Source organism: Micromesistius poutassou (genome assembly GCF_964030765.1).
Source record: "Micromesistius poutassou genome assembly, chromosome: 21".
NCBI lineage: Eukaryota > Metazoa > Chordata > Actinopteri > Gadiformes > Gadidae > Micromesistius > Micromesistius poutassou.
The window spans coordinates 10,228,848-10,242,818 of NC_140291.1; the positions used below are offsets into that span (position 1 = coordinate 10,228,848).

At 44.4% G+C, this 13,971-nt stretch overlaps 1 protein-coding gene across 1 annotated transcript; it reads right to left on the reverse strand.

Moving 5' to 3' along the window:
• Positions 1-43: 43 nt before the first annotated feature.
• Positions 44-4,502, reverse strand: LOC311367216 (5-hydroxytryptamine receptor 3A; the record flags this gene model as incomplete). The annotated part of the gene is made up of 10 exons (XM_084486057.1): positions 44-298; positions 388-467; positions 1,003-1,146; positions 1,248-1,458; positions 1,589-1,734; positions 2,024-2,193; positions 2,456-2,568; positions 2,704-2,748; positions 2,907-3,103; positions 4,463-4,502. The coding sequence occupies 10 exons, from the start codon at positions 4,500-4,502 to the stop codon at positions 44-46; spliced, it is 1,401 nt and encodes a 466-aa protein (XP_084342183.1).
• Positions 4,503-13,971: the final 9,469 nt, after the last annotated feature.

A 13,971-nucleotide genomic window follows, 5' to 3' on the forward strand; every position in this document is an offset into this window, starting at 1 on the left:
TTCTGTTCAATGCCAAAGATTTGTAAACCCTTCTCAAAGGCTGTTAGCATTGTGAAGCTGGAGTGGCGTCATGGTGTACAACAATATACCACCTTGCAGCCATATAGCACACAAAGCTAAAGATTGAGAATAAATACATATAAATAAAAACTCCATGGATCTTTTTGGCTATACAGGTCCAGTATCCGGGCTTCCCATTTCCATCCTGGCCACCGTTCAGTCGAGTTTCCAAAGCCTTCCTTATCTCCCTCAACAACCCCAAGACCACCAGGTGTAGCTCCGGCTCGCCTGGCTTACCCTTTGGGGGAGAGAGGAAAACCATCACAAGATGCCTCGCTACAGGCGCAACACATGTGGACCTTTTGATGCTGTTCATGTCTTTCCTACCTCTTGAACCGCAGGAAGCAGCGAAGATGTTGTGCTCACAGGTCGATCAGAAATATGAAAACAGGTTTGCCCGCTCTTATCTAAAATTGAGACGTTTTGAAGAAGAAGATTAATGTAGTGTTTAAAAAAAATAATGCTTATCTTCTCCCTCAAATTCACAGTTTAAGAGCACATCTCTTCAATGCTTGTCATTCCAAGCTTGTCGCTAAGCAAGGATTTTTTAAATATTTAAATTCAACTCAACGTAAAGGTGCTGTCGCCCATTAAGATTCACAAGTTAATATCTGTGTGTAATTTGTTAGAAATAGCATAGCCATCCATCGACAATTGGTGTGTAAAATGTGCTGAAATGCAACCCTTCTTGATGTCGAACAAATGTAGGGAGCAGAGAGAGAGGGGATGTTTCTTTGGTTAAGATTCCAGATTGTGCTTTTCTCTGAACTCTTTCTACAACTGTAAAATCTTAACTAAAGGAGCTTTAACTTAATTAAATAGCTTATAATCATCCTCCTATATATTTATCGAAGCCGGAAAGATGTTTTGATAAAATCTGCATTTATATCTGATCCTACAACATTTTCTATATTGTTGTTTTAACCTTTAAGGAAGACTTACCATTATCTTTTTTGTCCTCGTCCATACTGCAGTCTTCCTCCTCCTTCACTTTGAAGTGGGAGTCCTTCTCCATCAGGTGCATCACCACAATGGTCTCGCAGAGACTCAACAGCATCAGGGAGAATATGCCAGCGCAGTAGGTTGCTGTGGTAACAAAAGAAGAACCATTAATATTCATATATGTATGTTGGTATGTTTGATTCACGTGTCAATAGCAACGGGGAAATTGACTGCAGTGTGTTCACCTATGAGCGGGATCCTGCTGGACGTGGAGGGCAGTATGTCGTTGAGGATGAGCTGCAGCACAGTCACGGAGAGCATCACCGTGACCTTAAAGCTCAGCTTCTCTCCACCCTTCTCAGAGATGAACAGGGAGGCCACATCGAGGCACATGAAGAACCAGATGGGCAACAGGAGGTTGACGACGTATAAGACCGGCCTTCTCCTCATCGTGATCTTGGGTAAAACACAACACAGGTTGTGCCGATCAGATATGACAACGTGCATCAAATGCATGTTATGGTCATGCACATGTGGTCATGTGGCTGTGTACCCACTTTGTGATACATGCAGAGTAAAGACGTACAGTGTATGTTATGTGATCTATGGAGTCTTCACTGAATTTGGTGACGTTCACGTTGCAGAACGTCCACTCGTCCTGCGTCCGCAACACCGCGCGAGTCATCCTGGTGGCTGCTTTGGAACCCTGGGCAAGAAGCCTCAACTCCTTGTCTGAAATGAAATGAGAAGAGAGGGACAAACATGACGATTCAACAGCTGAGAATGACCAAGCATAACCAGAACCTAAGCACAAATGTAGAGCAGAACAATAGTTCGACTTCCAGCCGAAAAAGTACCGGAAAGCATCTCCTAAATATACATGTATAATATAAAGTGCACTGCACACACTCAAACACACACACATACAGACACATACAATACAATACAACATGCACTTCAACTACTGTACAGGTCGATGTATACATGTATATGCCATCTTAAAACCCTACAAAACACCCACCGGTGTGAGTGATGGACTTGAAAGTGAGAGTGCATCTCTGTGTGTCGAAGGGAAAGCTGAAGATCTGCATGAGGCAAGTGCTGACCACCACCATGCCCCTATTCATCTCAACGGTCCCGTTAGAGTACAGGGTCAAAAAGGGCGAGGGAGGGGCCTTGTCTTCCGCAATCCTGGAAAGGAAGGGAGCGTATTAGTTTGAATTACACCGGTATCACATTCAGCGTTATGGATATTTTAACGATTTATTTAGCTACTCTAGCCTTGTCATCAACTAAGATAATGGCCTTCTAACAATCGTCTTGATTGTCTTGATCCATGAGTGGCCCCACTGGTTTTAAATCCCTTGCCATGGCAGTGGTAACTCTAAGCAAATGGGTACACAGGAGGACCACTGCTGAGTTATGATGTCCTGTGCAGGACTGCACTACTCACATTTCCTCGATGATTATATCGGGTTCCCACATGAGCTTCTTGGGAATGGAGGGGATGTAGCTAATGCCACAGAAATCCTCGGGTTTCCAGGAGAACAGATCGCTGTGCCATTGCTAGAAACAGAATGGGAGGCCGTCGTTTTGGGTAAAAGGTTTTGTGCCATGTATATGTAAAGACATTTTTATTTAATAAAATCTCTGAGGTGCACAGAACAATCATTCAAATCCCAGCCCATCCAGAGAGCTCACCATGGAAGTCAAGAGAGAAGCAACAAACATCTGTTCTTTTTCATCCTGAGAGCAAACAAATATTAGAACATATACAGACATATGTATATATATAAATTGTTTATATACGTATTAGCATTACCGTGAGATTTTTTCATATATAAAAACTTTCATGGTAATGCTTATACGCACACACGTGTACAAACACACACACACACACTTACCATACCCAGAATGCCATAGAGGGCTATCTCTAGATGTACTATGGTCTGATTTCTGTAGTCCAGGATGGGGCGAGTCATTGTATATAGCTCGTTGCCTTTGCTGATGTTCAGTTGTGTCAGAACATCAAAGTAGCTGCACACCCTCTCGCTTGACACCTCATCGTTAGCCCAGGCCTCTGCAGCTGACAACAAGAGAGCTGTTAGGGCAGCGGCAAGCTTAAGTACACCATGATATGAATACGGAAATGGCCCATAGGAAGCAATATTGTTCATTCACTCAAACTCATTAAATTAAATCTAATTTCATTTCAATATTGTTCATTCACTTACACTCTATTTCTTACACTCTCACTTACACTCTCTATTTCTAAAATCATAATTAAATCAGTTTATTGGTTGGTTGACATCCAAATCCAAAGTTTGGGCTGACTCATTCGTACATGAATGTGAATGGGGGATGCTGCGTGTGTGTGTGTGTGTGTGTGTGTGTGTGTGTGTGTGTGTGTGTGTGTGTGTGTGTGTGTGTGTGTGTGTGTGTGTGTGTGTGTGTGTGTGTGTGTGTGTGTGCGGTGTCTATTGACGTGTGTATTATGGCAACTATTAACTATTCTTAATGGATTGTACAACTCAAATGGGCTGAAATTATAATGTGATTTCCTGCCAAATGGAAGTATGCGTGATTCTCATCTCATGCACACACGCACACACACGCACACACACACACACACGCGCGCGCACACAGGACCCATTAGGGTTTGCCATCTTGTTTGTGGAGATATCTAAGTGTTTCATCAATTCAAAAACTCAGGTTCTCCCTTAATTACCTGACCTTCTCTCCTCCGTTTAGGAGCTGCCAGCCATTAACTCAAACCAGAGAAACATGAACATGAACCACAACACAACACAGCATGGTCAGGTTAATGCTGGCTGTGGTCACTCAGGAACCATCAGTAGGGGCGAGGCAGGCAGAGAAACATTGTGTGATCCAGCTGTCATTCCGTAATTCAGAGCTTCTTTCTTTTTCATTATGAGGCTTTATTACGTCATTGGCTTTATTATAACATATGATCTTTCTGTATATTTATACATTTAATATAAAAGACAACGGCAACATTTTTGAATATTGCATTGGGAAAAGCATGGTATTAAAAAAAAACTATATTTTAATGATCCATACCTTTACAGCACAATTATTTATAAATTACTTATTTAAACCCATAATACATTTATGCTAGATTGACTGTTCAGAATGAAAAAAAAAATCTAAAAACCATAATAAACCATAACCATAAACCAAAACCAAAACCATAATCAGTTATTGCCACAAAGATTGTACATTTTCAAATTGAATTATTAAAAATAAAAAGTACATCTACATGAACTGAATACAATCCGATATGGTACTATGCCAATATGTTGACACAAATATTGACAATTGCACTTACAACACCACTAAAGTAATTTACATTTGTATTCATCAAAATCTTTTTTTTATGATTCATTTAAATACCACACTCTATTTGATCTACATCTACTACAAGAACAGATCTGCTCACCTGAAACGAGGAGCAGGAACATGAAAGAGACACGTGTCATAGTGGATCCTCTGAGGCTGTTGTCAGAGCAACAGATTAAACCCACAGTGGAATATTAGCCTCTGCCGCGGTCCCTGGGTTTCAACTGACAACTGACTCAACGCAAGCATGCAGCCCTCGGTGGACATTACAAAAGGGATGGACAAATACAAAGAAATAATGAATTAATCATCATAATTTGATTGCAACTTGATTAGGCCCCTCCTACATACAACAAGGCAGAAGTGGATGTCTGGAACTATTGTTCCAGACAATCTATTATAAGGGCTGGACAATGATTAAACGTTTTAATCGCCATTAATCACATAGTATCCACATAGATCACATCCACTCTAATTGAAGTTAAATTAAATTATCAAATCGAATGACACATTATCATTCATACCAAATGTACTTAATAGGCAAAAACTAGACCAAGTGATCTTGAGGGAGTTTTTTTGACTCACTCAGTGTGGGTTGAATATGAAAATTAAGGAACAACACAGATTTGGGAATTATAACAGGCAGTTAATTAGTACAATTGTAAACCAACAGTTACTACAAGTGTAGCTAAATTGAAATAAGTAGCGCCACAGATTTGGGAATTGTAATCAGGCAGTCACTTAGGCCTACTGCAAGTGTAATTGAATGTAAAGTAAGTGGAACTAAAAACAAAAATGATTTCTAATATGAATGTTGACATTCTGTTGGCAAAACCTTTCAAAATCAAAGTAAAAAAAAAAAAAACAGAGAATGTGCGTTAATGCGTCCCTTTCTATTAATCGCGTTAAAATAAGATTGCATTAACGCGTAATTAACGCGTTAACTTGCCCAGCCCTAATATTTTTATATTACTAACAGTATTACTATTAGTATTATATAGTAGTATCATTTAGCGTAACATAACAAAGGCCTTCCATGACAACGTGCTATACCATGACTTAACCTTACATAACTTACCATAACATAATTCACTCTCAGACCTTAAATTAAATATAAAACAAAGCCAACATCAGATAGCACAATGCAACATTAAATACCGCTTAACATAGGCTACTCAACAACAAAACCCCAAAACGTCCATGCCCTCTCTAAGAGCTCCATTCCATAAACAGGAAAATCAGGAAAAGTGACGCAGCGGTGAGATAGAAAGTGAAGAAGGCGATGTTGATCCTGCGGGCCACCCGGGTCCAGTAGCCGGCGTTCACTCCTGGACCCTGGGGGCCGCCGGTCCGCCACAGGGACCTCATCTCCCCCAGCTCCTCCAGGATGAGCAGCAGCGGGTGGGGGTCGGACCTCTGGGGGTTCCTGCTGACGCCCTGAAACACCCCGTAACATCTGTGGTCAGACACACGTCTTTAAGTTGTCTAACGGCTCGTTAGGCTCATTTCTGAAGTACTGCTTCACGTGTGTTTTGTGGAAAGAAATCATGGTCAGCAATATCAACTCTGTTTCCACAAAAAAGTCGCGGACAATTCATGTCATTGAGGTTGTTTGTCCGATTTGGAGCAATGGAGAACTGAATCCCCAGACCAAGGACCTCACTGGTCAGATCTTTCCACAATTTCGTCTCGGAAACAGAGTTAATGTTGCAGACCGGGATTTTAAAACTGTATTTAACACACAGTACTCTTTTGAAGCAGTACTCTTTTAAAAAATAGTGACTCGTGGCTGTTCCACCTGCAGCACTCACCTGGTCAGACACAGGAAGCAGCTCTTGTGAGGTCCCGCCATCAGATCCATTGCAGGTGGAGGAGCCCTGAGTGCAGTTTCCCTCCTCTGAAATGACACGGTTCGGATACAACACATGGCTTGTTATCCCACTTCTAATCAGCCTGCTCACATAGAGCGCATTTGATTAAGGAGGCTGTAAGGAAGGTCTTGACAGGTCTTCAAAACCATGAAAGCGATACAACGTACTGCATGTGTTACGACAGGAGTCTGAACCCCTGTTCCATTTCTGCTCTGCCTCCTCCAGCAGGATGCGAGAGTCCTTCTCCATCAGGTGGGTCACGAACACCGTCTCCAGGAGACTCAGCAGCATCATGGCAAAGATCACGATGCAGTAGGTGGCTGGGGGGACCGAACCGAACACAAAGCATGTTAATGACTGTGGAGAACACTTCTTATTGGCCCTTTCCTGTGTCCAGGTAGAAGCCATCAGACGGGGGGGGGGTGGGGGGGAGGGGAGGGGTCCCACCTATGAGGGGAGTCCGGTTGGACATGGAGGGCAGGATCTCGTTGAGGATGAGCAGCAGCACGGAGATGGCCAGCAGCACGGTGACCTTGAAGCCCAGCTTGTCCCCCCGGTGGTCGGAGATGAGGAAGGAGGACAGGTCCAGACACAGGAAGAAGAGGACGGGCAGCAGGAAGTTGATGACATGCAGGAGGGGCCTCCTCTTCATGGAGATCTGGAGGGGAAGAGAAGGTGGTGAAGCAGGGCAGGCTGCCCTTCAAGCTCACAGAGATAATGGCAGAACCAGTCAATTCGTACTTTATTTCTTTTAATAACTAACCCCGTCCTATTTCATCAACAGGATGTAGAAGGCTGTGGTGGTAATGATCCTTTCATCAAGGGTCAAGGATATATGGATTTTCCCCAAGTAGCACTTTATGTAAATGCCGTAGCCACATATCCATCCGAGTAATAATAAACAATAAGGAAAGGATGGGTTTTCTCGTTACAGCAACTATTTTTATGTCATGTAAAAAACAATATTGACTTTGAAGATGAAGTCAAACATATCAAACATTCCCTCTGAACATTTCTAGCAACTCTGAGGTTGTCAAACTAACCATGTGTCATTTGAGTGCGTTAGATTGGAATGTAAAATCATGAAAACAAACCATTTATATGTGTCCCATTGGTAATGAATGTGTTATGTATGTTACGAAAGTGTCCAAGTTATAGAAGCAAAATATCCCCAAATATCAAACAGTGTACAAACTGAACAGAAATCATTATTGTGGCCTGTACCCTATTGTTCCCCCGGATCCTATTGTGTTATCGCGCGTTCATTTTATTTTCATATCGTACAAAAAAAGCAGGACTATTGTTTGTGTAATGTGTGAGACATTAGCGAGAGACATTAGCCAGACGGTGAGCTGATGAAAGGAGAGAGAGCCAGTAACGGTAAGCCAGTCGTCCCAACTTACCGTTGGGAGTGAGAAGTAGCCTCTTAAACAGTAGGACTACAGCATGGCCCCCTCCAGAGACTTACAACGGACAGTGGAAGAGGGTGTCCACCGCCACCGTTGTTTCTCTCACAGATGAGGACAGCCATAGCAGACAGATAAGAGATTCTCTTCTAGGAATTTAAATCAGATTTACTTCTATTTAATCATATTCCAGAATTGATTATATTTGATCCATCTATTCATATAGATTTTTCTTTCTATGAATCGACGTTGAGGGATGTATTATATACACAATGAAACTACTTTCATTTCACTTCACTTTTTAACCGTGATATAAACGTGGAGAGAGATATTTTATTGTGGTGCATAGCTGTGCCGGTAGTGCTCTAAATCTCCTGGTCACTCCCTAATAGATCTAATGGGCTTTCTACTGAACCGGCAGAGTTTATGTTGACCGCTTAGTGTTTTGAGTTACAGCCCTTCGACCACTGAATATAGATTCAGTGGTCACTTAGCCTGTGAAACTTTGAAAATTAACATATAGTATACTGTATATATATATTCATTATCTAACTTAAATAATTGTGGTTTTCCAGAGCGTGATTACCTATAACACCTATCCAACAATGCAGATTATCATATTTTAATAACTCAGATTCCGACATTTGACAAATTCAACAATAAGTATGGTGAGTTGATCATAGCAATACTCTGCTCTACCAAGACTGTGAGTGTGAGTGTGGCTGCCCACCGTGTATATGATCTGATCCCAGTATCCGGACAGGTAGAAGGTGTCGTTGGTGACGGCCAGGCTCAGGAACTCCCACTCGCCCTGGGTCTGCATCAGCCGGCGGGAGAACTGGGTGACCCGGGACGAGTTGGAGGACGGGATGAGCCTCAGTTGACTTACTAGAGAGAGAGAGAGAGGGAGAGAGAGAGAGAGAGAGAGAAAGAGAGAGAGAGAAAGAGACAGAGACAGAGACAGAGAGAGCAGAAGGGAGAGAGAGCGAGAGAGGCAGAGAAATACTATGTGGTAAGCGCTGGCATCGTACCGACAGCCCCTTTGAAGACCTGCTGTCAGCGTTAAGACCCAGAGCCCCCCGGCGGTGGCCTCACCCCTGTGGACGATGGAGGTGACGGTGATGTTGCAGCTCTGCGTGTCGAAGGGGAACTTGTGCACGTCCATCTTGCAGGTGATGACCACCTTGAGGTCGTCCTCCATGTAGACCTGCCCCTCGTGGCTCATCAGCAGGTAGGGGTTGGGCAGGGCCTCTTCGCGCTTCGTCCTGGAGATTGCCACACGCAGACACATGCACAAATACACACACAGATATACACACACATGCACATGTGCACGCATGCACGCACACACACACACACATACACACACACACACACATACATGCAAATACAAATGTACATACACACACACACACACACACACACATGCACATGTCCTCACACACACGCACATACATACACACACACACACACGCATAGCCACACACGTACATGAATGGAAACAACAGTGAGACAATTAACCATTATCATGTTAAACAATACAAAAACCCATGACTCGTTAACATAAGTTGTTTATCTCCGAGCATTCAACATGCTCTCAGACGTATCGTCAACCAAATGTTACAACACTTTCACTTCATCCTTGTCCTTGTGTTGTTTAACCACTGACAGAGAATGTTTGACTTGATCTGCCTCCTATAGCTGAGCTGATAGGCCTTTGTTTTGTATATTTTTCAATAACGCTCGCTCACATCTCAAAGATGAAGACGTCCGGCTTCCACAGGAACGCCTTGGGAAGAGAAACCTCAGAGATCCCACAGAACTGCGCCGGATCCCAGGAGATCCGCTCGTCGTTCCAGGTCTGCAGGGGGTGAGCCATATTGAGGAGTGTCATGTTATTTATACAGTGAAGCCATCGGTGAGGGAGATCCTCCTCCTCATCATCATGAGGATGATGATGAGGATGATCCTATTTTCATCGTATTGCAAATTAAACGCACCATTTGGAGCCAGACGAGAGGAGAGAAGCTCTGGGCTTTCTCGTTCTGTCAGAAAACAAACAAAAAGATATCATGTAGAATAATATCTATCCATAGGATGACACAAACAGAAAGGCTTTATTGCTGCACAGCACAGAAGCCTGTATCCTGTATAGGGCTGAAACGGCGGTTTAATGTTGTCGAAGTACATTCTCTGATTCATACTGTATATCAATTCCACACTTAGACTGTACCATTGTGTAAACCCTTATCATAGTATTTATTTCACAAGTTCCACTGCTGAAACTGTACTCTGACTTTGAGGTACAATCATACAACGGTCCATCTGAGTGACAATTCCACGTTTTTTACAAACAACCTGAAGCCCACACAGAGTAGGAAAGCCACTAAGCGTGCCCGGATGTTGTGTTCAAATGATTCTTACCACACTCAGAATGGCGCTGATGTACACGTCCATGTGCAGGATGGTAGGGTGGGTGTGGTCCTTCACCGGCCGCGTTGCACTGTACCTTTCGTTCTTACTGCTGATGTTCAAATGGTCCAAAACATCCTGATAGCAGCACACTTTCTGAGGAGAAACGTGTTCTAGAAAAGAAAATTAGGAGGCAACAATGCTTCACAGACCTATTTTGATATTCAATTGACTCTGATATTTTCTGTCAATTAACACCAAAATTATGTTTGATCACAGATGGTCAATTTTTCAATGTTCATTTGTTTATCAGTCATAAAAAAACCTTCTGTGCACGATAGTGTGTACTCAATTGATATGCTCAATGCAAACATTGGCTGAAGCGATGAGCACGCCTTTGTGTCTATAATAATCACTCAACTGCAGTTTGACATATATCTTTAATCACAAACAAAACCAATCGTTATCATTGTTACCATCGTTATCAAAACAGAAACCGTACAGTGCAGTGAACAATCTTTTAATTTCTGAGAACCACAATCACTGTAATCCATGGGGGTCAGCCATCACACAAATTGAAGGTTAACAGAATAGACAGCTTTTAGAAAAAATACATTCACCATAAACACCATATGCACACATGCTACGATCACCAAATCATACCAGACCACTTTAGAGATATAACCATTACAGCCAGTGTTACTGTTAGTGTTAATGTTGTAATGCAGTCTTACCTATGATGAAGAACAGAAGGAGGAAAACAATGTGCATCTTAGTCCTTTATATAGCTATGCTGTTGTTGTATGTTCAGTCTTGAGATGGGTCAGAGCTCTGCATATGTTTCTATACCTCTGTCTACTCTGGCTCAGATCTGGATGTGTTCAATGGTAAGTGTGTGTGTGTGTGTGTGTGTGTGTGTGTGTGTGTGTGTGTGTGTGTGTGTGTGTGTGTGTGTGTGTGTGTGTGTGTGTGTGTGTGTGTGCACTGGTATTCGCATGTACGTATGTGTGTGTGTGTGTGTGTGTGTGTGTGTGTGTTTGTGTGTTTGCATGTGTATGTTTGGGTGTGTGTGGCCGTTTGTGTGGTCATGTGTGTGTGTGTGTGTGTGTGTGTTTCCCGGAATCCCTTAATGGTAAAAGACTCCCATCTTTATCAAGAGTCGCCGGTGGGCCCATGGTGGCAGCTCCAGAACCATGAGGCCATAAGGGAAGTCACATGTCACACATAAATATTATTATATTGGACTGTTGTGTAGTGAGGCACAATGAACGCCATTGGATTAGCTTCTGAGTGACAGATGAGGAGGGAGGATTTTACTGACAGGATGGAGAAATCTGGACAGATAATGAGGACAGAGAGTCCACTCACGCAACAATAAACGCACCAATAGATCACGAGACACTGCTGAGGAAACGTGTGTGTGTGTGTGTGAGTGTCTGAGAGAGAGAGTGTGTGTGTGTGTGTGTGTGTGTGTGTGTGTGTGTGTGTGTGTGTGTGTGTGTGTGTGTGTGTGTGTGTGTGTGTGTGTGTGTGTTTGTGTGTGTTTGTGATAGAGAGAGAGAGAGTGTGAGAGAGAGAGAGAGTGTGTTAGAGAGTATGTGTTCGTGTGTTTTCTATATTGTTGACGCTGATACAAATCTTGTAAACGGTGTGTATATTTCAAAAAATAAACATGAATCCAACAAATGCATTAGCAAGTAAATTGCAAACTATACAGCCTGGGTTGTTGTTAAAAGTATCTATTTCCTGTGTTTTCCTGTTCATTCTAAACGTGCAATTACTGCAATATAGTAAAACAACAACAAACTGACACATTTTTCATACAACAGAGGGTCACAACACATTCATCCAGTGGCTGGAGGTCTCTTCTTCTGCCTTGCATGTACAGAGGGGGGCCCAACATCTCCGCCTCATCTCAGCCTCCTCTGAGCATGGAACGTCAGGAGGAGCCTCCTCCTTCACATGTAACGTCCATGTGAAGGAGGAGCCTCCTCTAGGACTGCCATTCCTTTATCATGAGGGTGAGGAAGAGCAGGGCCACCGCTACATAGAACATGAAGAACACCACGTTGATCCTATAGGCCAGGCGGGTCCAGTAGCCGGGATGCCCTCCGCGGGCCTGTCGGCCCCAGGCCAGGGCCAGGCCCTTCATCTCCCTCAGCTCCCGCAGAACCATCCCACACAGGCGGGCGTCGCCCCCCGCGGGACCGGGACCGCCGTCCACGACCTGCGGACCAGAGGACAGCAGGCTCACAGCCTGGACGGACGGCCGTCCCGGTTCTCTGCGGTCTGGCGGGGAAGCCAGCAGGACGGTAATGGCTTCATGGCCACTTGTACGGCTTCCCTAATGTAGCGTAAACATCGATCCATCGCGCCAACCTCAGCCATCTATAATGTTCATATTTCCCTTTTTTGCATTCACACTTCTACTGCTCAAAGGTTGGATTTTTGGATATATTTTCTGTGTGTTTTTTGTGGTGTGTTTTATTCATATTTAAGAATAAAACAATGTTTTCTTCTTATTCTATCACTTTAATTCCTATTAATTTCCTGTACTTTCTGCTTTGACACCCTTATCTCCCATCTGTAATTAAGACGTACATTATCTTATCTTATCTTACTCAAGCTGTCGTATTTTCTGTCTCTTGTTTTCCAGTCTGAAGAGTGAAGGAAGGGAAGCGCGATGACAGAGCTTACCTGCTCAGCCATTGGCAGATGATCACGGGGCGTGTCGGACCTCGACCAATCACAGACACACGCACAGCGAGCGCAGCTCTTCTCTGCTGGAAGGTAACGCATTGGCGAGTTAACACGTGAAATAAGATTCACAAGATTCACTGTCTATTCCAACTTTATGCATAGTCACATTTTTTTGGGGGAGGAAAAAAGACACTTGGTGGACAGGGTGGGGTTCCTGTGGCGGCCTCCTTGTTACTCACATGTACATGGGAAGCTGGGGAAGCTTGGGGAGGCTGAGGAGCTGGCTGAGGCGGCCTTGTCCTGCTCGCCCTCCAGGTCCTCCACCGGGACGGCCTCCCTCTCCCGGATGCCTCGCTCCCGGGAGTCCTTCTCCATCAGGTGGGTCACGAACACCGTCTCCAGGAGACTCAGCAGCATCATGGCAAAGATCACGATGCAGTAGGTGGCTGGGGGGACCGAACCGAACACAAAGCATGTTAATGATTGTAGAATATAAGTAATAGAACACTTCTTATTGGCCCTTTCCTGTGTCCAGGTAGAAGCCATCAGACGGGGGGGGGGGGGGGGGTGGGGGGGAGGGGAGGGGTCCCACCTATGAGGGGAGTCCGGTTGGACATGGAGGGCAGGATCTCGTTGAGGATGAGCAGCAGCACGGAGATGGCCAGCAGCACGGTGACCTTGAAGCCCAGCTTGTCCCCCCGGTGGTCGGAGATGAGGAAGGAGGACAGGTCCAGACACAGGAAGAAGAGGACGGGCAGCAGGAAGTTGATGACATGCAGGAGGGGCCTCCTCTTCATGGAGATCTGGAGGGGAAGAGAAGGTACTGAAGGATAGTGTAGGGCATTTGATTTTTGCACAAACGAGAGAATACAACAAAGGGTTGTTTGTGTGTTTATTCCGTGTCTCCGGGGGAGCTCTGCACCGTGTATATGATCTGATCCCAGTTCTGTTCCCCGAGGACAAACATGTCGTTGGTGACGGCCAGGCCGAGGAACTCCCACTCGCCCTGCGTCTGCATCACCCTGTGGGAGAACTGGGTGACCCGGGACGAGTTGGAGGACGGGAATGAGCCTCAGTTCATTTACTAGAGAGAGAGAGAGGGAGGGGGGAGAGAGAGAGAGAGAGAGGAGAGATGAGAGAGAGAGAGAGAGAGAGAGAGAGAGAGGGAGAGAGGGAGGGAGGGGGGGGGGGGAGAGAGAGAGAGAGAGAGAGAGAGAGAG